Genomic DNA, 21,743 nt, shown 5'->3' on the forward strand with positions numbered 1-21,743 from the left:
ATAAAACTCAATTTGAGTCAATGAGTCAATGAAGGGACTTGAGAATAAAAACAATATGCAGCAAGATGAAAGACTCTAGCCTTTTCATTTTGGTTGAGAGACAGTCAGTGTATACTAGTCATCACTGACCAATGCAAGTAGATATTTGCAGAAATAGATTTCTGATATTACAAATGCATTTATCAAACTTTCTTTACCTTTTTTGTCAGGTAATATCTTAACATTACAGTATTTCATAATGACTCACATTTAAATTAACATTAAAGCTTCCATTTTATTATGGTTTTCTTTCATTACATTTCTACAGATCCCCCTTGTGTGGGTGTAGGGAAGTAGTATTAAATGTGTTAGCCAGAGGTGTGAATGTGACTTGCATATGAAGAAGTCATGTCATGCTGAAATGTGAGAATGCACATGGGAAGGAGTGTATGAGGGATATGATTGAGAAAGAAACTAGAGATATTTTGGCAGTTAAACTGAGCATGTGCCTTTTCACATATTGGAAGAAATAGGAAAATAAAATTTAAGTGAAGGGACTCTACAGTAGAAACATAGGTAAAGGATAGGATGGTCTGTAATATTGATAATGAAGGGGTTAAAAAAATTTCTGTTAATTGAGTCCTTGAATAAGACGTTGGATTGACAGCACCAGTTACGGAAATCCTCTGTTTTTAACCGCACAGCGGCACTGTAAAACAGTCCAGGATTGATCTAGATGTTCTACCTCTGGGGTGAGAGGAAAGCTCCATTTCCATGCTCATTCAGTCCTTGGCCTCTCTCCTTAACTCTGAAGGTTACCAAGTGGTGCAAATTGTGGTGGTGGAGTAGAACTGTGCCCACCAATTCATTTCACATAGCTACCAAAGAGCTGTCAAATGGCAGTGGCTTTCAGGCACTACTAAACCAAGCAAGTTCACAGCAGCAATTTGCATCTATATCTCATTCCTGAATATTTTGAAGGGTGGATGGGTGGGTGGAGAAATTAATTCTTGGCAGCTGGAAAGAAAGGGAGGAAGGGAAGGAGCAAGGAAGAAAACAAAAGTAGTGGAGTAGAAAATAGAAGCAAGGATGGAGAGGCTGGCGGAGGGTCCTAGCATATTGGTAGGTGGATGAACCAGAGGATCACAAGGTTCTAAAAGGATGGTCCACAGGAGTCAAAAGAACTGCTGACTAACTGGCATACTAATAGCAGCTACAGTTTTGCAGTCCAGTCAAGAGCAGAGTGGCAAGTGTGCACCAGAGGCACATAACACGAAGGAGCAGTGTGGAGGTACTAAAGAAGCAGGCTCCCAGGGAAGAGGAGATTCAGACAAGGAAGGAGCTGAGGAGACAGCCAGCTCTATTATTCTGAGTTTGATCTCTCATGCCACCATCTCAGGTGTTGAACCAGAACTAAGATGATAAATGAAAAAAATGCTTTGTCACAGTGAAGCAATACATTTTATGCAAACTTGAATCATTTATGTTTATAGCTCATGATCCTTTCATCTCGATACCCTTAGTTCAAATCCAGCTCAGGCTGCTAGTGACCAAAAGCTACTGCACCCCTTCACAACATCTCAAAACCCACTACAGTTAGAACTAGTTGTCCACCTGGCAGTCTTACTAGGGAGTCTAAGTACTGAATGTACATGGACACTGGATTACCCTCTCATCTCCGGAGGTGGTCCCCCCATCTCAAGGTCTGGGCACTGCTACAGCTCATGATGTACTGTCTGAATAGATACAGAGAGGACTTTGTTCTGGTGCCTTTCTCAAGTTCTAAATTCACACAAATATTTAAAGAAAAAACTGTGGGAACTGTGTCCTGAAGTACTGTATCTTCTGTTTGTTCTGTACTGTTGCCATGAAGTGCCTTGGAATCTTTGCTATTTCTGGAATTTAAACTTGTTTATAATCACTTCATACTCAGTGATTGCTGGAACTCTTTCCTCCAGGTCTTGACCATTACCGCCCTGAGGTCTTTGAACACAGTAAAAAGCTACTGCTTCATCTTTTGATTGCATTGTCTTGCAACAGCCATTTTCAGGCCATTGCCTCTGTGCTTCTTCAGACCAGAGAGATGAATGAAACCAAGACTCTGACAGTCCAACCAGCCTATCTACCTGAATTCCTGTATACAGGTAATCAAGTACACTTGGAAGAGACACTACACTATATTTTAAAAGTTTAAAATATTGGAACATAGGGGTTTCTTTCCTGATATAGTGTTATATTTTTGATGTACTATAGGCTGAATGATCAAAGTGGGAAATCTGTACAGCAACCATTGATCTTAACTCCCTGTGAACTACTTTGGAAATGCACCACAGATTACTAAATGATGACTTACTATGAAAGTAGGAAAAGCCCCTTGCTATAAGGAAAAAATTATAATATAATTTTAGAAATGAATGTGCCAATTTTACATACCTGTAATTTTCTAAGGGCTTGTCTATACGGTTTGGCAATTTGCCCTATGTACATGTGATTTCTAAAGCATATTAACATGCTGTGTATTAATTGGTCTGTGTAGATCCTGCTGGGGTGCACTAAAGGTTCCCCAGTGTGCTTTAACATAGTGCTGTTTGAAACAGTGCGCACAGTGCATTAAAGTGCACTAGGAAACCTTTCGTGTGCACCAGCTGGGTCTGTATGGACCTATTAATGTGCAAAAGGTTAGAAATCACCTCCTCATAATGTGCATTACCCCACTGTGTAGACAAGCCATAACACACTGAGACACAGAACTTGTTAGAAATGGAACTTTAACCTAAATAAATAATATATGGTTGCAGCACAAGAAAAGCAAAGGAATTAACATGGTTAGGAATGATATAGCCACCTCAAAGTTCCAATTAAACCTTTCCTTCAATTCAGTAGAGCTCCAATATGAAGTACTCCCTCCAACACCACCTATCTCTTACTGACCATGAACACACTTCCTCCCTTGGCTGAAATCCATTTCTGGTTTCAGCAGGTCTGTCAATCACTGATAGGCTGGCTGCTCTGCTAACTTTTTGCAAATTCAAGGACTTTTATGGGGTTGGGTGGGGGCAAAGCTTGATGAAAGTAGCTGGACAGATTTTAGACTGTTGTGACATGATACCAAATATAAGGAGCCAGTTGGGAGTTGTGGGAGTCATAGCACCTGTTTAGAATTGTGGAGATAAGATTGGGGTTCAGGAAGAAGGCTGAATACTGTCAAAGAAAAAAGAGAAAATTATGACTGTGGTAGAAGAAGGAAGGGAGAAGGAAAGAGGAATGATCTTGGCATAAGTGTCACTTCTGGCTCAAGTAAAATAGCAGAATGCATGTGAAGAGAGAGAATCTTGAAACTCTTAGATGGTAACAGAACCAAGAGCAATAAAGCAGCGCGAGTTTATAAACAATAAAGAGATGATAAATTGCTTTTTTCCTGGGACTACAGAACTAATGGGTGAAGAGAAGGCAGTAAATACAGTGTATTGAGGGGCGAATTATGCCTATGTGGCACAGCCCTGATTAAGGTCAGTCCAGAAGTGCATCAGTACAGGAGTAGCTTGAATGCAGGGATTGTACCTCATAGATTCCCTGAGCTGTCCTTGAGTTTCTCACTGTACAGGTTTACATCGTCCTTTTGGAGGACAGCCTGATTCCTCCACAGTGTGTTTGGAGAGCAATCCTCTGGCCAGTTGAAGATGGAAATGGGTATTTTTTTTGCCTAACTATTTGTACTTGCCAGAAGCATTGAGGAGTCCAAAAGGACCTCAAGGCTGGAAATCAACTTAACATTCTTAGGGCAGAAGTTCTCAATGTTATGGAAAAGGTATGTTCTTTACACGTCCCACTTCCTACCTCAGTGCTGCCTGAGCTCAGCTCTAGCCATCTGCATGTCATCCAGGTGCTGATTTCAACTAGTCATTAAGAAACCTGGGAGATAGTGCCATGTACATTTGATATAAGCGAGATAGAGGGTGTTATCTGCATATTGCAAGTGCCTCAGTCTATGTTGTCTCAAAAGGTCTTCCAATGTCTTGATATAGACATTGAATAATGGGGAGGAGAGAACTGATGCCCTTTTGGACTCTGCAAGTGAGGGCTTGGGAAGTGGAGGAGCAGTCATACATATTGGTCCTGCTAATCTTTGACAAGAGATTAGAAGTGAGTTTACAATGAGATGTGGCAGAAGAAAGGCCAGTGCAGTTTTGGGTCATGTACACAAAGGCATCAAGTCACTGACAGGAAGATAAAAGTCTGTCTTCTGTATGGCTCTGGTAAGACCATATCTGGAATATCAAATTTAATTCTGGGCACCTTGTTACCAGAAAGATAGTAACAGATCTGGGGGCTAGTTCAAAGAATATCAGTCAGGAAGATGGAGAGATTGATTTATAATAAAAATATTAAAAGTGATAAATATTTATAACTTGGCCAAACAACAATAAAGCTGGGAGATCAGAATACATGTATTTGAAAGGTAAACAATGAGGATAGAGAAGTATTATTTAGGGTGGTGAAAGAGATAAAATTAAGAAAGAGAATCGTAAAGCTAAATAGCAAAAAACGTATTCAACGTGAGATGCAGTAGGCTGTGTAATAGTCTCCCATGGGAAATGGTAGAAACCTCCTTGTTTGGTACATTTAAAATTAGACTGGGCAGGAAACTAGAAAATTCATTTTGAGGAGCAGTCTTTCTTTGGGAATAGACTGGACTGAATCTTTCTTTGGGTACAGACATTAGCTTCCATAATTCTAGTCAGCAAGGATTGGTGAGAACATAAGAACGGCCATACTGGGTCAGGCCAAAGGTCCATCTAGCCCAGTATCCTGTTTTCCAACAGTGGTCAATGCCAGGTGCCCCAGAGGGAATGAACTGAACAGGTAATCATCAAGTGATCCATCCACTGTTACCCATTCCCAGCTTCTGGCGAACAGAGGCTAGGGACACCATCCCTGCCCATCCTGGCTAATAGCTATTCATGGACTATCCTCCATGAATTTATCTAGTTCTTTTTTGAACCCTGTTATAGCCTTGGCCTTCACAACATCCTCTGGCAAGGAGTTCCACAGATTGACTATGTGTTGTGTGAAAAAATACTTCCTTTTGTTTGTTTTAAACTTGCTACCTATTAATTTCATTTGGTGACCCCTAGTTCTTGTGTTATGAGAAGGAGTAAATAACACTGCCTTATTTACTTTCTCCACACCAGTCATGATTTTATAGACCTCAATCATACCCCCCATTAGTCGTCTCTTTTCCAAGTTGAAAAGTCCCAATCTTATTAATTTCTCCTCATATGACAGCCATTCCATACCCCTAATCATTTTTGTTGCCCTTTTCTGGATATTTTCCAAGTCCAATATATCTTTTTTGAGATGGGGCGACCATATCTGCACACAGTATTCAAGATGTGGGAGTACCATGGATTTATGTAGAGGCAATATGTTATTTTCTGTCTTATTAGCTATCCCTTTCTTAATGATTCCCAACATTCTGTTCGCTTTTTTGACTGCTGCTGCACATTGAGTGGATGTTTTCAGAGAACTATCCACAGTGACTCCAAGATCTCTTTCTTGAGTGTTAACAGCTAATTTAGACCCCATCATTTTATATGTATCATTGGGATTATGTTTTCCAATGTGAATTACTTTACATTTATCAACATGGAATTTCATCTGCCATTTTGTTGCCCAGTCACCCAGTTTTGAGAGATTCTGTTGTAGCTCTTCACAGTCTGCCTGGGACTTAACTATCTTGAGTAGTTTTGCATCATCTGCAAATTTTGCCACATCACTGTTTACCCCTTTTTCCAGATGATTTATGAATATGTTAAATAGGACTGGTCCCAGTACAGACCCATGGGGGACACCACTATTTACCTCTCTCCATTCTGAAAACTGACCATTTATTCCTGCCCTCTGTTTCCTATCTTTTAACCAGTTACTGATCCCTCAGAGGACCTTCCCTCTTACCCCATGACTGCTTACTTTTCTTAAGAGCCTTCGGTGAGGGACCTTGTCAAAGGCTTTCTGAAAATCTCAATACACTATATCCACTGGATCCCCCTTGTCCACATTCTTGTTGACCCCCTCAAAGAATTCTAGTAGATTGATAAGGCATGGTTTCCCTTTCCAAAAACCTATTGACTATTCCCCAACAAATTATGTTCCTCTATGTGTCTGACAATTTTGTTCCTTACTATAGTTTCAGTTTGCCCGGTACTGAAGTCAGGCTTACCAGCCCATAATTGCTGGGGTCACCTCTGGAGCCCTTTTTAAAAATTGGTGTCACGTGAACTATCCTCCAGTCGTTTGATACAGATGCTGATTTAAATGATAGGTTATGGACGACAGTTAGTAGTCCTGCAATTTCACATTTGAGTTCCTTCAGAACTCTTGGTGAATACCATCTGGTCCTGGTGACTTACGACTGTTTAGTTTATCAATTTGTTCCAAAACCTTCTCTAATGATGCCTCAATCCTGGACAGTTCCTCAGATTTGTCATCTAAAAAGAATGGCTCAGGTTGGGAATCTTCCTCGCATCCTCAACCATGAAGACCGATGCAAAGAATTCATTTAGTTTCTCTGCAATGGCCTTATAGTCTTTGAGTGCTCCTTTAGCATCTCGATCATCCAGTGGCCCCACTGGTTGTTTAGCAGGCTTCCTGCTTCTGATGTACTTAAAATAAATTTTGCTATTACTTTTTTGAGTATTGGGTTAGCTGTTCTTCAAATTCTTTTTTGGCCTTCCTAATTATATTTCTACACTTCACTTGCCCGAGTTTATGCTCCTTTTTATTTTCCTTATTAGGATTTAACTTCCACTTTTTAAAGGATGCCTTTTTGCTTCTCACAGCTTCTTTTACTTTATTGTTTAGCCATGGTCACTCTTGTTTGGTTCTCTTACTATGTTTTTTAATGTGGGGGTATACATTTAAGTTGAACCTCTATTATAGTGTCTTTAAAAAGTTTCCATGCAGCTTTCAGGAATTTTACTTTTGGCGCTGTACCTTTTTAATTTCTGTTTAACTAACCTCCTCATTTTTGTGTAGTTCCCCTTTCTGAAATTAAATGCTACAGTGCTGGGCCTCTGTGGTGTTTTCCCCACCACAGGGATGTTAAATTTAATTATATTATGGTCACTGTTACCAAGCGGTCCAGCTATATTCACCTCTTGGATCTGATCCTGTGCTCCACTTTGGACTAAATCAAGAATTGCCTCTCCTCTTGTGGGTTCCAGGATTAGCTGCTCCGAGAAGCAGTCATTTAAGGTGTCAAGAAACTTTATCTCTGCATCCCTTCCTGAGGTGATATGCACCCAGCCAATATGGGAAAAGTTGAAATCCCCCATTATTATTGAGGGTTTTTTTTATTTTAATAGCCTCTCTAATCTCCCTGAGTATTTCACAGTCATTATCACCATCCTGGTCAGGTGGTCAGTAATATATCCCTACTGCCATATTCTTATTATTCAAGCATTGAATTACTATCCATAGAGATTCTGTGGTACTGTTTCGTTCATTTAAGATTTTTACTTCATTTAATTCTACGCTCTCTTTCACATATAGTGGAACTCCCCCACCAGCACGACCTGTTCTGTCCTTCCAATATATTTTGTACCCTGGTATTACTATGTCCTATTGATTATCCTCATTCCACCAAGTTTCTGTGATGCCTATTATATCAATATCCTCATTTAATATGAGGCACTCTAGTTTGCCCATCTTATTATTTAGACTTCTAGGATTGGTATTTAAGCACTTTAAAAACTTGTCGCTTTTTAGCTGTCTGCCATTACATGATGTCATTGAATGGGACTTTTTTTCTTTTGACTGTTTCTCATCAGATTCTACCTGTATTTTATCATCTTCCATCCTCTCCTCCTTATTAGGACATAGGGAATCTCCATTTATAGATCCTCCCCTAAGCGATGTCCAAACCACATGCTCCCCCACATCTGTCAGCTTTCCCCCGGCCCTTAGTTTAAAAACTGCTCTGCGACCTTTTTAATTTTAAGTGCCAGCAGTTTGGTTTAGGTGGAACCCATCCTTCCTGTATAGGCTCCCCCTTTCCCAAAAGTTTCCCCAGCTCCTAATAAATCTAAACCCCTCCTCCCTACACCATCGTCTCATCCACGCATTGAGACCCTGCAGTTCTGCCTGTCTAACTGGCCCTGTGCATGGAACTGGAAGCATTTCAGAAAATGCTACCATGGAAAAGAGAAACAAAGCTCTGCAAGTTTTTGGACAAGTTTCAGGTACTTTGTCTCCATAATTTGGATACTTATCTGAACCTTTTGAAGTTTATGTATCACTAATCACTATAGGATTTTTTGCCTAAAATAAAAATAGACATGATGGGGAAAGGAGGCAGAAAATAATCTATTGAATGTGCAATGCAGCATAACAATTCAAAGGTCATGCTGCCCTCTGCCCTGGGCACACAGTCCATGGATTCTTATTCAGTATTCTGAAGGGAACAATCACACAGTTTAAAAAGGTCACGAACATGATCGTTTTTTAAAAAAGAGCAATAACATAGATTAAAATTCTCACTCAAAAATTTTTCTTATTAAAATTAAGGTTGTTTTTAACCCTACTTATGAAATTTGAATAATGCATAACTTCATGAGCAGTAGAAGCTTAAAGAAAATTACTTTAGAATTTTAATCTTTTGACCTTCAGTCAGTTGCTTTGGTGGATGGCCAGAACAAATGAAGATTGATGGCTTTCATTTTTTTATCAGAGACCTTTAGGAGAATGCTGATAGTAATGGTAAACAACATTTTTTGCTTAATTCAGGATTATTTATTCCACTTAAATGTTTCAGATATTTCATTGCAAAACTTTATCGTAATTCAGGACAAAAATATTAAGCCAAATGATTTATATGCCCATTATTTACCTTCAACAGCAGTGAAAAACATATTTCCTTCCCAAACTGTGTGAAAATCCTTCTTTCTGTTGTATGTTCACAAACTGTTAAACCTATACAATAAACTATTAAATTTAAATTACATTTTCATTTTCCCCTAAGACTCACATGGGTTTTCCCACCTTTGATATCCCATGTCAAGGCCTCTTTTGTGGCCAGGGTGAACTGAGTAGAACTCCCTTTTGAGTTAAAATGCTTTTTAATCAGCTAATGTTGAGGAGTTGCTGTTTGTATGAGGAAAGCAATTCAGATACAGCCAGTATGCTATATGGTACAGAAGCTAGAACATAGGATCTAAAATGAAGACACCTGGCTTCTGGTTTGATCTCTGAAACTGACTCTTTGAGAGACAAGGTGAATGAGGTAATACCTTCATTGGACCAACTTCTGTTAGTGAACGAGACAAGCTTTCGGAGCTTACAGAGAGCTCTTCTTCAGGCCTGGGAAAAGCACTCAGGGCTAGTATAAACTGGCAACACTAAAGCGAGAAAGTTGCAGTGCCGTAAATTGTCAGTGTAGACAAGGCCTCAGAGTGTCAGAGCTAAACACAAGGTGGAGCAAAACTGTTTAGCACAAGGAGTTAAGATGCTGTAAGAGACCATTCCAGGTGAAGTAGGCAATTAACCCGCAAAGGAGGGTTAAATGACAATGAATGAGGATAATATCACCTACTTCACTCTGTGTTATGAACTTAAGACCCCATCTTACATTTCTTGCAAACGTTATTCAACATCAGACCAGCCTGGATTAATGAACTAGACTTTTGCCTTGGTTTAGCCTGATTGTAGACATATTCTAATGTTATTTAAATGTAATACAGTTTACAAAAAGATGTTACTTCTGAATGTAACCTGTGAAACATTTATTTTACAGATACAATACCTATAGTGCAGAAATTTTTTGACTTTTGTATTAGTCTTTTTTTTAGTGCAGTCTGAAGATTTGAAAGTGTAAGATAACCAGTTTTCCACTCTTGCTGTAGGTTTTTGCATTTTGCTTATATTTTCTGCTTCCAAGTGAAAGTTTTCAGCAGCTTACTTTTTAAAAGAGGTGTTTGTCCTATTCGTTCATCTGAAATGCTGACGTAAGTGGTGCATTCCATCTTTATCTTCTCCTCTGCTGCTGCCAGGTGGTTTTGACTTTCTACGGGAGTACCAGTCATCACCAGTGCCAGATTCTGGTTTAAGTTCCAGCTCTACCTCCTCGAGTATCAGTCTAGGAGGCAGCAGTGGAAATCTCCCACAGATTACCCAAGAGGTGGAGGACATGGACACAGCTGCTGAAACAGATGAAAAGGCAAACAAATTAATTGAATTTCTAACTACCAGGTAATCAAGATAAAGGAGAGGTTACTGTGGGTTACACTTGAAAAAGATTCGTCTTCTGTAAAATTATCTATATTAACTTTAAAAGGACACAGATGAAAATGTTTGAGGTGAACATACAGTAATAATAAACTTGTAAATGTGAAGATGTATTTAAAAGCCTTACAGTGTCAGGAACACTGCAAAAAATGCTGCCTGACCAGAATAAATTGTTCAGTATCCTATAATATTATGCTCAAGACAGAACTCATGAAATAGGACAATTTTATTGCTATAAAGGAGACAGCAGTTGTGAGGGGCCACAGTGAGCCTAGCTTTAATTACTGAATAGGGCTGGCACATCCTAGGCTTGTTCTGTTGAAAAATTTAGGGCCTGCTCCTCATTTACATTAAGACCCCTTTACGCTGCCCCGGCAAAGTGTCTGGAAGCCTAAGTCTAGCCAGCTGAAGAGCAGCTACAGAGTGACTCTGCATTTTATTTTTCCATCCAGAAGTGTAGTTCTTAACTGACAGCAAAAGAAGAGCTGGCATTAGGTGCGGAATGGCTGTAAGTGACATGTAATCATTATAAACTGGCAAAATCCAGAGTAATACATGATTTTGTTAGGTCTTAAAACTCATTTTACTTAATTTAGTTAATTTTCTAAACTGATAATATTACTGTCTCCTTGGTGAACTTGTATTTGGAATAATGTTTCTTTCTCACATCTTACCTGATTTTTTTTAAAGGAAATAGTTTTGGAAAGTCTTTCTAATCACAGTTAACCAGAATTTCACCAAAGAAAACATCCCATTCATTACAGCATAATCAAAGGCTTTTTGGGGTATTAGTCCTCTGGTGGGTTTTTTTGATATTTGCACTTAGCATTTTGAATAAGTAACAAATCTAGCACAGATGGGTGTCTTTTCAATATGAGGCAAGTTCTCTTTCAACCTGTTTTTCTTCTCCGTACTTAGTTGTTGACAATTCCACTGACTTTCTTTAATCTTGAGAAGTCAGGAGATAGGCAGGAAAAATAAGAGCAAAAATCCTGTTCAGCCACACACCATGTAGTGTGCATCCAATTAATTCAATTCAGGCCTTGTGCTGCTAAGAAATTTACATCCAAGGGGTTGCAGCCAGGAATAAGACCTTAGGGACAATGTTGGCAACATCTTTTGAAATCTTTAATGTCCACACTATGCAGATCCGATATGACTGGAGCTACAGAGGGAGCATTGTAGAGCTGGGTCAGAGGCTGTTTATGAATTTTTACTTGGTAGTCCTTCAATTCCCTACATACTCCTCCTCATGGGGATTAATTATGGCCCTGGCACAAGTTTGTAGGAGCAGCTGAGTGGGTTTTGTTCAAACCCTCATGGGCTAACCAGAACACAGCCCAAGTTAACTCTGTTCTTGCAGCATTAACACATACCCCTGTTTGCACAGAAGGTGATTGGCCCAGAGTTGGACCCTATAGCTGCCCTAGGCACACTTGAGAAGTCTACTTTTGCAGAACACTCACCGTGCCTAAGGACCTTGTCTACACATAAAATCTGTACCATTATAATTATACCAGTATATTTAAAACAGTACAACTTCCTTAGGGTGGATACAGTTACACTGTTGTTAATGTGTTTATACTGGTGTTTAGAGAGATAAGGTGGGTGATGTAATATCTTCAGAGACCTGAGGAAGAGCTCTGTGTAAGCTTGAAAGCTTGTTTCTCTCCCGACAGAAGTTAGTCCAGTAAAAGATATTACCTCACCCATCTTGTCTCTCTAATAATATCCTGGGACCCACATAGCTACAATAACACTGCATACTTATATTGCTATAGCTTACTCATGTATACCACACTCAGGGCTGTACCACTTTAACTATTTTGGTAATAAATCATATCCCTAACCAAAATAGCTGTACTAGTGTAAAAACTGTATGAAGGCCAGGCTTAATGGTAAAATCCTGATTCATGCAAAACTCCTATTGAATGTAATGGAAATTTTGCCTGCATCAGGACAAAAGCGGGAAATCCTAGGTTTGCCTTAAAAATTCTTGTAAATTCCCATTACCCACATTATTTGCAATGACTACACTACATTTTTAGTTTTATTTGTGTTTGATACATAGCATTGTTCAACCTGACACAGTAGATGCATTAAGTAATGCTGTGTAATTATGTCATGTAATAAGATTGTCTTCAAGTTGTAATATAAATTGAACTTTACCAATCAAATATCTGATTAAATCCAGTTATGTATTCAATAGTTACTGTGCTTTTAAACTGAAAATTATTCCTTAATTTGATATTTATTTGTATTATGGTAGTGCATAGGGACCCCAGTCATAGACCAGGATGCCAACATATTAGGTACTGGACATAGAACAAAAAGATGATCCCTTCAACAAGGAAATTACAAGCGAAACATAAAACAAGATAGCGTGTTCGAGCTTTCATCAATCTCTTTGTCTGCGTCTGTCAGTTTCACAACTTGTTTGTTTCATGCTGAGCAGGCCTTCAGCAAGAGTTGTAGCCGTCAAGATTAACATCGCTAAGCCTTCTCTACACTAAGGAATTTACCAAAAAAAATGCCCACTATTTTTATCACCAGTAGGAAACTTAATGTAGACCAAGTTCTTGTGGATAAACCTTTTTTTTTAACCTCTTTTCAGCAGTACTAAAAACACCAGAAGCTACCTGAGCATTGTCTATACTATGATTCCCATAGTGGTAGGTAGCACCAGTGGGGTTTTGTTCATTTTATTTTATTTTTTGTAAAATTCCCCAGTGTAAAAGATGGCCTTCCATTTAGAAAATGGAAAGTAGAGCAGTGCCCTGAAATGATCAGTCATTTATAATGTTATGCCAGTAGTTCATTTTAAATTGGAAATCTTTGTAAAGCTGAAGTGTAGTAGCAGTTGTATTGTTCATAGATTTATGTTCAATCATGTTTTCCAGCGCGTAGATCTGTCTGTCTCTTTTTGGATGTACAGTATAATAATTTTTAAAATTACTTACATTTATTTCAACTACTGCAAGGAAATACTTACACATTTTGCTACATTTTTCTTCTCTTTAAGGGCATTTGGTCCACTCTGGTGCCATGAAGATATCACACCCAAGAATCAGAATACAAAGAGTGCTGATCAACTTACTAATTTTCTGAGACATGTTATGTCTGTATTTAAAGATTCCAAGTCAGGTACTGAAACTTTTTTCCATGATTGTACCTTAGTTAAAACTGCCGTCTAGTGGACAAGTCCCTATTGTTTGCTTAGAGAACTTACCTTTTAATGCCAGTTTCCTTGCTCCTGAATGGCTGCTACAGGAGCTTGCTTGTGCAACAGTGCCCTCTGTTTTGTGAAAGTAATAATTTCATAATGATTCTTTATTCTTTGTCCAAGACATCTTCTTTCTTGCAGTATTTTATGTGCGAGGATTAAAAGTTTTAAAGCAATTTTGTTTTCGTAATTGGTTTCAAATTATTCTTTTCATATACTCTGATTACACTATGTGACTTTAATTGGATTCAAATATGTTTGGTGCAAATAAACATTTTCAAATTAATTTTAAATAACTTTGTTTCCTTTTGTAGGAAGTTAAAGATCATATTCTTTTAATGCTCTTGTCATTTAATTTTATTGTATTCCTGAAGAGATTACTACAGACTGCTCCATTTGATCAGTGAAAAGTATATATTCTTCTTTAATTTATTTAGCCCACAGTAAACTTTTATCCTGTGATCTTTCTTTCATTAGATCCATATGCTGAAGCATTTTGTATCCTATATAGGACATATATCATATTATGTACTTACTAGAAAAATAGCATCATAGATTGTTTTAGCATGCAGCTACAGTACAATCGATTCTTCTAAACCATCACTGATGGTTGATTTTGGTTGTTCTATTTGATAAAAAAGGGAAAAACTCCACCTCTTATTTGTCAAATAGACTGGCAATATTAAATAATCTTCCCAACAGGCAAAATGTTCTTTGTTCATTTAATTTGACAATTATAGTTTATTTTTAATTATTTATTATGGGATTTCATAGTAAACTAGTATACTAGTATACTAAACAGTATTTTGAAAAGTAATAAAAACTCACTTGTTATTAGTAGGGCAGAGAGCAACATAGTGTGCAATTAGGACCTAACCAAACCCCATTGAAGTTAATGGAAAGACTCCTGATTTCCAGTGGGCTTTGGATCAGGGCCTAAGGCCTGAATTCAGGAAAGTACTTAGGCATGTGCTTAACTGCTTTCCCTAATCAGGGCTACAGTGCTTGCATTTAGCAAGGTATTTATATAGCATATTTATATGCAATTTTACATCTTCCGGGCACAGTATGAAGATTAAGTAGCTAATCCTCAAAACAACCCTATGAAGGAGATAAGAACTGATATTCCCATTTTACAGCTGAAAACACTGAAATTATTATTATTATTGTTGTTGTTATTTATATTACCGTAGCGCCTTCGAGCCCAAATCATGGACCAGGGCTCCATTGCACTAGGTGCTATACAAACACAGAACAAACAAACGGTTCCTTTCCCCAGGAGCTTACACGTTAGGTGATTTGCCATGGCCACACAGTGAGTCAGTGGCCACAATTAGAATGTGTTCATTAGTAAAGCTGTTTGGAAATGTTCATTTGTTGAGAGCAAAACGTTTTTGCAGAAACACGTTGCCTTTGAGAAAAATTCATAGGAAAAAAACCCTGAGAAAAAGCATTTCACTGAGGAAAGTTTTGACCTTTTTGGAATGGAATGTTTCAATTTTCTCTTTCAAAACAACTCCCCCCCCAATTTTTTATATTATGAAATATAATATAAAATGAAAAAGTAAAAATTGGAATTAATCATTTCGATTTTGTCAAAATGAAACATTTCAATTGATCCCAAATTACTATTTTTCCAGAATTTCAATTCATGGGAAATTTTGAAATCTTTTGGTTTTGTTCTGTTCTGGAATGGAAGAAATTTTGAAATCACACAACTCCAAATTCCCATGCAGCTCTAGTCATTATAACTAGACCATGCTGCCAATGTTATATACTGTATTGTCCAGTAATAGGAATTGTTCACTTATTTGTAAAGAAGGTTCCAGTGGTTCTTTCATAAATTAATATACCTTAAAAAATGGCCAAAACTTTTTGAAATGCTAGGGAATTGGTCTGCTCAGGGTTTCAACTGTAAAGTAACTTTGTCTCCTGCAGTAACATCTGCTTTGTTAGATTTTAAATATCAACATACTATTCTTTTGCTGCTTAGGTTTTCATTTGGAGCAGCATCTGAGTGAAGTTGCTTTACAAACAGCTCTTGCAAGCTCTTCAAGACATTATGCAGGTCGATCTTTCCAGATATTCAGGGCGCTAAAGCAACCTCTTTCTGCACATGCATTGTCTGACCTTCTGTCAAGATTGGTGGAAGTTATAGGAGAACATGGAGATGAGATTCAGGTACACATGTGTGACAGTGCTGTATTCCTGACAATGTTTCACAATGTTGCATATGTTCAGTATTGTTTGTTTCATTTTAATGTAAAGGGTGAAATAAACTTGGAAACTATGATGCAAGTGAGAATGTGACCTTAGAAAACAAAAACTGTGTTCTCATCACAATTTCAGAAATTACAAAAATGCTGTCAAAGTCATGATCTAACTGTTATTGTCTGAGCCCTGAAAAAGAAAAGTCTATTTTGTTTCAAAATGTATCACCCCATTGTGAGATTTTAAAAATTGTAAATAGCAAACTGTAGTGGTGTTCACAGAAACAGCACTTTCAGCTTCCGCTGCTGCCTTTCCAAAAGCAGTTAAATTTCAAATTCCATTGTCCTTTACTGAGCAATATTCAACTTCAAAGCAATTAGGAATGTTGCTTGATTAAGGTCTGTGGCTTTTAGCCCACTGGATGGGTTGCTGGGAGTATTTATATTTGCCATATGCTAAAAGATGAAATCATTAAGGATTTTTAATATAAATAAAGAGTACTATGAGCAATGGAGAGTAAAAATAAAATTAAAAACAAACTGCTTTGGCCCTCTCTTTTTAAGGAGAATAAATTAACAGTAGAAAGAACATACTGTTTTAAAAAGCTCACACCATTACAATGCAGCTGATCCAGTTTGAAAACAAACCATGGTGTAGTGTTAACCTGAGAGGTGGACTGGACAAGGGACTATAAGTAGTAATAGATATGGGAAAGCTGGATGACCCTGAATCTGACCTGCTCCCTGCTGCAAAAGTCTCTTCTGGCTGCAGATAGGGTTGCCAGGCATCCGGTTTTCAACCAGAGCGTCTGGTCGAAAAGGGACCCTGGCTGCTCTGGTCAGCACCACTGACTGGGCTGCTATAAGTCCAGTCAACGGGGCTAAGGCAGGATCCCTGCCTATCCTGGCTCCCAGAAGCAGCTGGCATGTCTGGCTCCTAGACGCAGGGGCAGCCAGGTGGCTTCGCACGCTGTCCCTGCCTTGAACGCTGGCTCCGCAGCTCCCATTGGCCGTGAACTATGGCCAGTGGGAGCTGTGGGGGCGGCACATGTAGGCACAGGCAATGTGCAGAGCCCCCAGCCCCTCCACCTAGGAGCTGGACATGCTGACTGCTTCTCGGAGCCACCTGAGGTAAGCACCGCCCAGCCAGAGTGTGCACCCCGAACCCCCTCCTGCACTCCAATCCCCTGTCCCAGCCCTGAGCCCTCACCCTCACCCAAACTCCTTCCCAGAGCTCACACCCCTCACCCCCTCCCACATCCCAACTGCCTGCCCCTGCCTTGGGCCCCCTCTCACCCCCAAACTTCCTCCCAGAGCCAGTACCCCACACCTCCTCCCACACCCCAACCCCCTGCCCCAGCCCTGGGTCCCAGCCTGCACTCCAAACCCCTTGGCCCCAGCCCTAAGACCCCTCCTGCACCCAAAACCCCTCATCCCCAGTCCCACCCCAGAGCCCGCACCCCAAGCCTCTGCCCAACCCAGTGACAGTGAGTGAGGATGGGGAGAGCCAGCGACGGAGGGAGGGGGGAATGGAGTCAGTAGGGTTGGGGCTTCAGGGCAGGGGGCAGGGCAAGGGTGCTCAGTTTTGTGTGATTAAAAAGTTGGCAACCTTAGCTGCAGGCAAAGTGGCAGGGGAACATCTTGTTACTCTTCCCCACCAGAAATAAATCGGGCTGCAAGAATACTCATGTACTGGCCTGTAGGCTGCTGGCCAAGGGTCTCTTCTCTGTGCCAGCCAGCCCATCCATGAGAAAACCATGCAGACTGGCACCATGGAACCACTCATGGATATGTGCCACCACCCCCTTCAAGCAGCATGCATTCTTCTAGTGAGTGGAAAATAAGAGAGAAAAATGAAAGATGGAGCAAACACCAAGGAAATGTATGAAAAGGAATAAAAATAGATTAATAAATCCATAGATTTTAAGAACAGATGAGACCATGATGATCATCTAGTCTGACCTCCTGCATAAAAAGTCATAGGACTTCCCTGAATTAATAACTGCTTCAAGTCCAGTAACAGTGGTTGAACTAGAGCATATCTTTTAGAAACACATCCATTCTTGATGTAAATTTTCCAGTGATGGGGAATCCACCACAGACCTTGGTAAATTATTCCAATAGTTAATTAACCTCCCTGTTAAAAATGTCCACCTTATTTCCAGTGTGAATTTGTCTAGCATCAACTTTCAGTCACTGGATCTTGTTATATCTTTGCCTGCTAGATTGAAGAGCCCTCTATTATCAAATTTCTGTTTCCTGTGTAGGTACTTATAGACTATGATCAAGTCACCCCTTAAACTTCTCTTGGCTAAAATAAAAAGATTGACCTCCTTGAGTCTTTCATTGTAGGGCATGTTTTCCAATCTCTGATCATCCTCATGGCTCTTCTCTGAACCTTCTCCAATTTATCAACATCCTTCTTGAATTGTGGACAGCAGAACTGGATACAGTGTTCCAGTGGCAGTCTCACCAGGGCCAAATTCAGAACTAATATAACCTCTCTACTTCTACTTGATATTCCTCTGTTTATACAGCCAAGGATCACTTGAGCTCTTTTGGCCACAGCATCATACTGGGTGCTTGTGTTCAGCTGATTATCCACAATGACTCCAAAGTCTTTCTCACAGTCACTGCTTCCCAGAATAGAGTTCCTCCTCCGGTAATCGTAACCTAGATATATGATTTTGCATTTCGGGTATGGAAACACATATTGCTTGCTTGTATCCAGCTTACCACACAGGCAGATCACTTTGTATCAGCGACCTGTGTCACAGTTTCAGAGTAACTGCATCTGTATTGCCCCTCCATGGTCCCTCGAGGGCACCCAGTTAAAGTTTCCAGCTCCCAGACATCATTTCTCTTGGGTGGAGATGTTGTATTAATAAATACAATAGAGAGCTGCATCTCTCTCCCTCCTGCCCAGGGTTTTAAGACTGCACAGCTCACTGTCTTACATTGAGATATGCCCAGCAAGCCAGTCTCTCTAAAGGCCAGTGCCTGTGCTTTTCTTTCTGTCCAAGGAGCACGAACAGTGTATTGCCAGCAGTTACAAGATACCACACAACTCTTTCTAAGCAAGCAAAATCATTACAGAGAAAACATATAAAACAATAAAAGTTACTATGCTAAAAACTTACTAGAGATCACGCCTCAGACTTACGGGGCTCTTGTAGGCCAAATTCTTTCCAATCTTTCCACAAGGGTTGGGGCTTTTGGGCAGAAGATCCTGTCCATTTGCGGGTTCAGAAAGTAGTCCCTGACTCAGTTTAAACGCAGCCTTTTTAAGCCAAAACCCCATTCTTTGTTTTCCCAGTCTCTGGAAACCAAGTGTGAATCAGTATATGCGAACCTCCCCAGAGTGTGCTACCTTTCTGGAGGTGTTTACAGTGTGAGTGATTCACCTTAATTCCCCTGTTTTAATTCCTGGAGGAGCTGTGGTAACCTTCCCCCATGGAGTAGAACATAATCGTAATCCATGGCCCACAGTGATATTTATATTTAATACAATATGTTCCCCTATAGATGCTGCATGAAGTTGCAATATCCGTCAGAAACAGTCCTCTTCATTATTTAACACTGTCCCAATCTTTGTGTAATCTGCACATTTGATCAGTAATGAGTTTGTTTTCTTCTAGCTCTTTGATAAAAATGTTAAATACTGCAGGGCCATGAACCGATCCTTGTGAGACCCTAATAGAAACACACCAGCTAGACGATTCCCCATTTTCAGTTACATTTGTGAGACCTGGCAGTTAGCCAGTTTTTAATTCATTTAATGTGTGCCATGTTGAATTAGTATTGTTCTAGTTTCTTAATCAAAATGTCGTGCAGTACCAAATGCCTTACAAAAAATGAACACCGTTACCTTTATCAATCAAATTTATAATCTCACCAAAAAAAAATCAAATTAGTTTTACAAGATCTATTTTCTATAAACCCATGACAATTGACATTAATCATACTATCATCTTTTAATTCTTTATAAGAGTCCCATATCAGCCATTCCATTATTTTGCCCGTGATTGATGTCAGCCTATATTTACCCAGGTCAATCCCTTTACTCTTTTTAAATATTAGCGTAACATTAACTTTTTTCCAGTCCTCTGAAACTTCCCCCAGACTTCTTGAAAATCAACATTAACAGTCCACAGAGGTCCTTGGTCAGCTCTCTTAAAATTCTGGGATGAAAATTATCCATACCTGCTGATTTTAAAATATCTATCTTTATTAGAAAAAAGAACAGGAGTACTTGTGCCACCTTAGTCTCTAAGATGCCACAAGTACTCCTGTTCTTTTTGTGGATACAGACTAACACGGCTGCTACTTTGAAACCTATCTTTATTAGCTGCTGTTTTAATATCCTCCTTACTTACAGTTGGAATGAAAAGTATTTCATCATCATATGATATAACTACATCATCTGGCTTTTTCCCAAACACAGAACAGAAATATTTATTGAATAGTTCTGCCTTATTAACAGTTTTGCATTATTATAGACCATTCCACCGTCTTCATCTAGTAATGGACCAATACCAGTGTTTGGATTCCTTTTGTTCTAATATACGACTTCTTCTAGTCCTTAGCTCTGTTGTCCATTGGTTTCTCCTGTGTCTTTTTGCTTCCCTTATCAATATTCTACCATTCCCACTGTGACGGGTTGGGTCACAGAAACCCCCTTGGGACTGCCATCTGATGTGCTGAGACTACCTCTAAGCCCATTTTCCCTGGCAGCTTGGGACTTCAGTGCCCTGCCTGGTTGTGCCAGACATGCTAGCCTGCTACAGACACAGACCCAGGTCTGAACCACATCCCCCAAAAGCTGCAGGCTTAACTGAAAACAGCTTAAGAAGTGCTCCTGTCTCCAACACCCAGATACCCAGTTTCCGATGGGATCCAAACCCCAAATAAATTTATTTTACTCTGTATAAATCTTATACAGGGTAAACTCATAAATTGTTCACGCTATATAACACTGATAGATATGCACAGCTGTTTGCTCCCCCAGGTATTAATACTTGCTCTGGGTTAATGAATAAGTAAAAAGTGATTTTATTAAATATAAACAGTAGGATTTAAATGGTTCCAAGTAATAACAGACAGAACAAAGTAAATTACTAAGCAAAATAAAACAAAACCACACAAGTCTAAGCCTAATATAGTAGGAAACTAAATGCAGGTAAATCTCACCTTCAGAGATGTTCCAGTAAACTTCTTTGACAGACTAGACTCCTTCCTAGTCTGGGTCCAGCAATCACTCACACTCCCGTAGTTACTGTCCTTTGTTCCAGTTTCTTTCAGGCATCTCTTTGGGGTGGAGAGGCTGTCTCTTGAGCCATCAGAAGACAAAATGGAGGGGTTCCCAGGGGCTTATATAGTCTTTCTCTTGTGGGTGGAAACCCCTCTCTTCTCCCCTCCACAAGATGAAGTTTTGCAGTCACCTGAGCAAGTCACATGTCTATGAATGATTCAGTTTTTTGTAGGCCGACTCCATTGTTTACATGTTAGTTTGAAAGTTCCCAGGAAAGCTCAGATGTGGATTGGTGTCTCCGAAGGTTTATTGTCAGCTAAGTACTCCTAATTACTTGAATAACCCCTTCACACTATGTTGACCAAATCTGCCTTATGTGCTTCCTACGGCAAACACTTTAAATACAAGCATAGAGCCAATGCTCATAACTTCAGATATAAAAATGATACATGCATATGAATAGGATGAATACATTCAGTAGAACATAACCTTTGCAAAGATATGTTACATGGCATATCTAGCATAAAACATATTCCAGTTATGTCATATTTACACTCATAAGCATATTTCTATAAAGCATTATGGGGTGCAACGTCATACCCACCTTCTAGCTTATATTCACTGATATCAACTTTCCCTTTTTTCCATTTCCCCCCCCCCCTAAGTCAGGCTGGTCCTTTAACGAGTGTAGCCTTCTTTCTCAATTGTGGGATTGTGGCTTTTTGTGCTTCTAGTAAAATGTTCTTAAATAGTTCCCATTTATCATTCACTTATTTTCTGTTGGAATTCTTTCTCACTT

The 21,743-nt window shown here is 39.4% G+C and overlaps 1 protein-coding gene across 3 annotated transcripts in view; it reads left to right on the forward strand.

The window, feature by feature from the left end:
- FRY (FRY microtubule binding protein) overlaps positions 1–21,743 on the forward strand; it is a 320,853-nt gene that overhangs the window by 230,427 nt on the left and 68,683 nt on the right. For all 3 annotated transcript variants that reach the window (XM_084635515.1, XM_084635516.1, XM_084635517.1), the window contains exons 39-42: positions 1,938–2,123; positions 10,026–10,224; positions 13,283–13,404; positions 15,477–15,664. In XM_084635515.1, coding sequence (XP_084491641.1) covers positions 1,938–2,123; positions 10,026–10,224; positions 13,283–13,404; positions 15,477–15,664 — 695 coding nt within the window. The remainder of the gene's footprint in view (positions 1–1,937; positions 2,124–10,025; positions 10,225–13,282; positions 13,405–15,476; positions 15,665–21,743) is intronic.

The sequence above is a fragment of the Lepidochelys olivacea genome, assembly GCF_965140295.1.
Source record: "Lepidochelys olivacea isolate rLepOli2 genome assembly, chromosome: 1".
NCBI classification, from domain to species: Eukaryota; Metazoa; Chordata; order Testudines; family Cheloniidae; genus Lepidochelys; species Lepidochelys olivacea.